This window comes from Penaeus monodon, chromosome 19, assembly GCF_015228065.2.
Source record: "Penaeus monodon isolate SGIC_2016 chromosome 19, NSTDA_Pmon_1, whole genome shotgun sequence".
NCBI classification, from domain to species: Eukaryota; Metazoa; Arthropoda; class Malacostraca; order Decapoda; family Penaeidae; genus Penaeus; species Penaeus monodon.
In genome coordinates, this window is record NC_051404.1 from 26,134,763 (window position 1) to 26,135,239 (window position 477).

Here is a 477-nt window from a genome sequence, read left to right on the forward strand (position 1 = left end):
AGAGAGATGGTTGGTCGCGTGCTGTTTCTCAGTTTTGGGATTTTACCTCCCGACGAGGGTAGACCCTAACAGCACTTTGTGGGCTTGCTCTCAGCAGAGGCTTTTCACTGGCAGACAAGAGAAGCTTTGGGCTGCTAGAAGTAAGATCTTAGTGTTTGGGAACTTCAAATTAACCTGATGTTTATTAAAGAGCATAGTAATAGATACTAAATACTGGAAATAATTTAATCCTTTTACCGATACAGTTGTATACAATATATATTTTTTTTGAGTTAGTGTAGTTGTTGCATCCTTGAATATCAATATAATAATACTCTAAAATAGTTTGATCGGTTTCATAGTGATGAAAAATACAGAGAAAGAATATGACATTCTAACGATCATCTTTCATCTAAAATAGATTTTCCATTCGAAGAAAAGTAACCAAACTGATCAACCCAATTACGATAAAATTCATAGTATTAAGCCTATTGAGAC

General features: G+C 34.6%; 1 protein-coding gene across 1 annotated transcript in view; it reads left to right on the forward strand.

Annotated features, from left to right (window-relative positions):
- Positions 1-127: 127 nt before the first annotated feature.
- LOC119585141 (nose resistant to fluoxetine protein 6-like) overlaps positions 128-477 on the forward strand; it is a gene marked incomplete at its 5' end in the record, with an annotated part of 59,800 nt that continues 59,450 nt past the window's right edge. Inside the window, 1 exon segment of the mRNA XM_037933770.1 lies at positions 128-140. Coding sequence (XP_037789698.1) covers positions 128-140 — 13 coding nt within the window.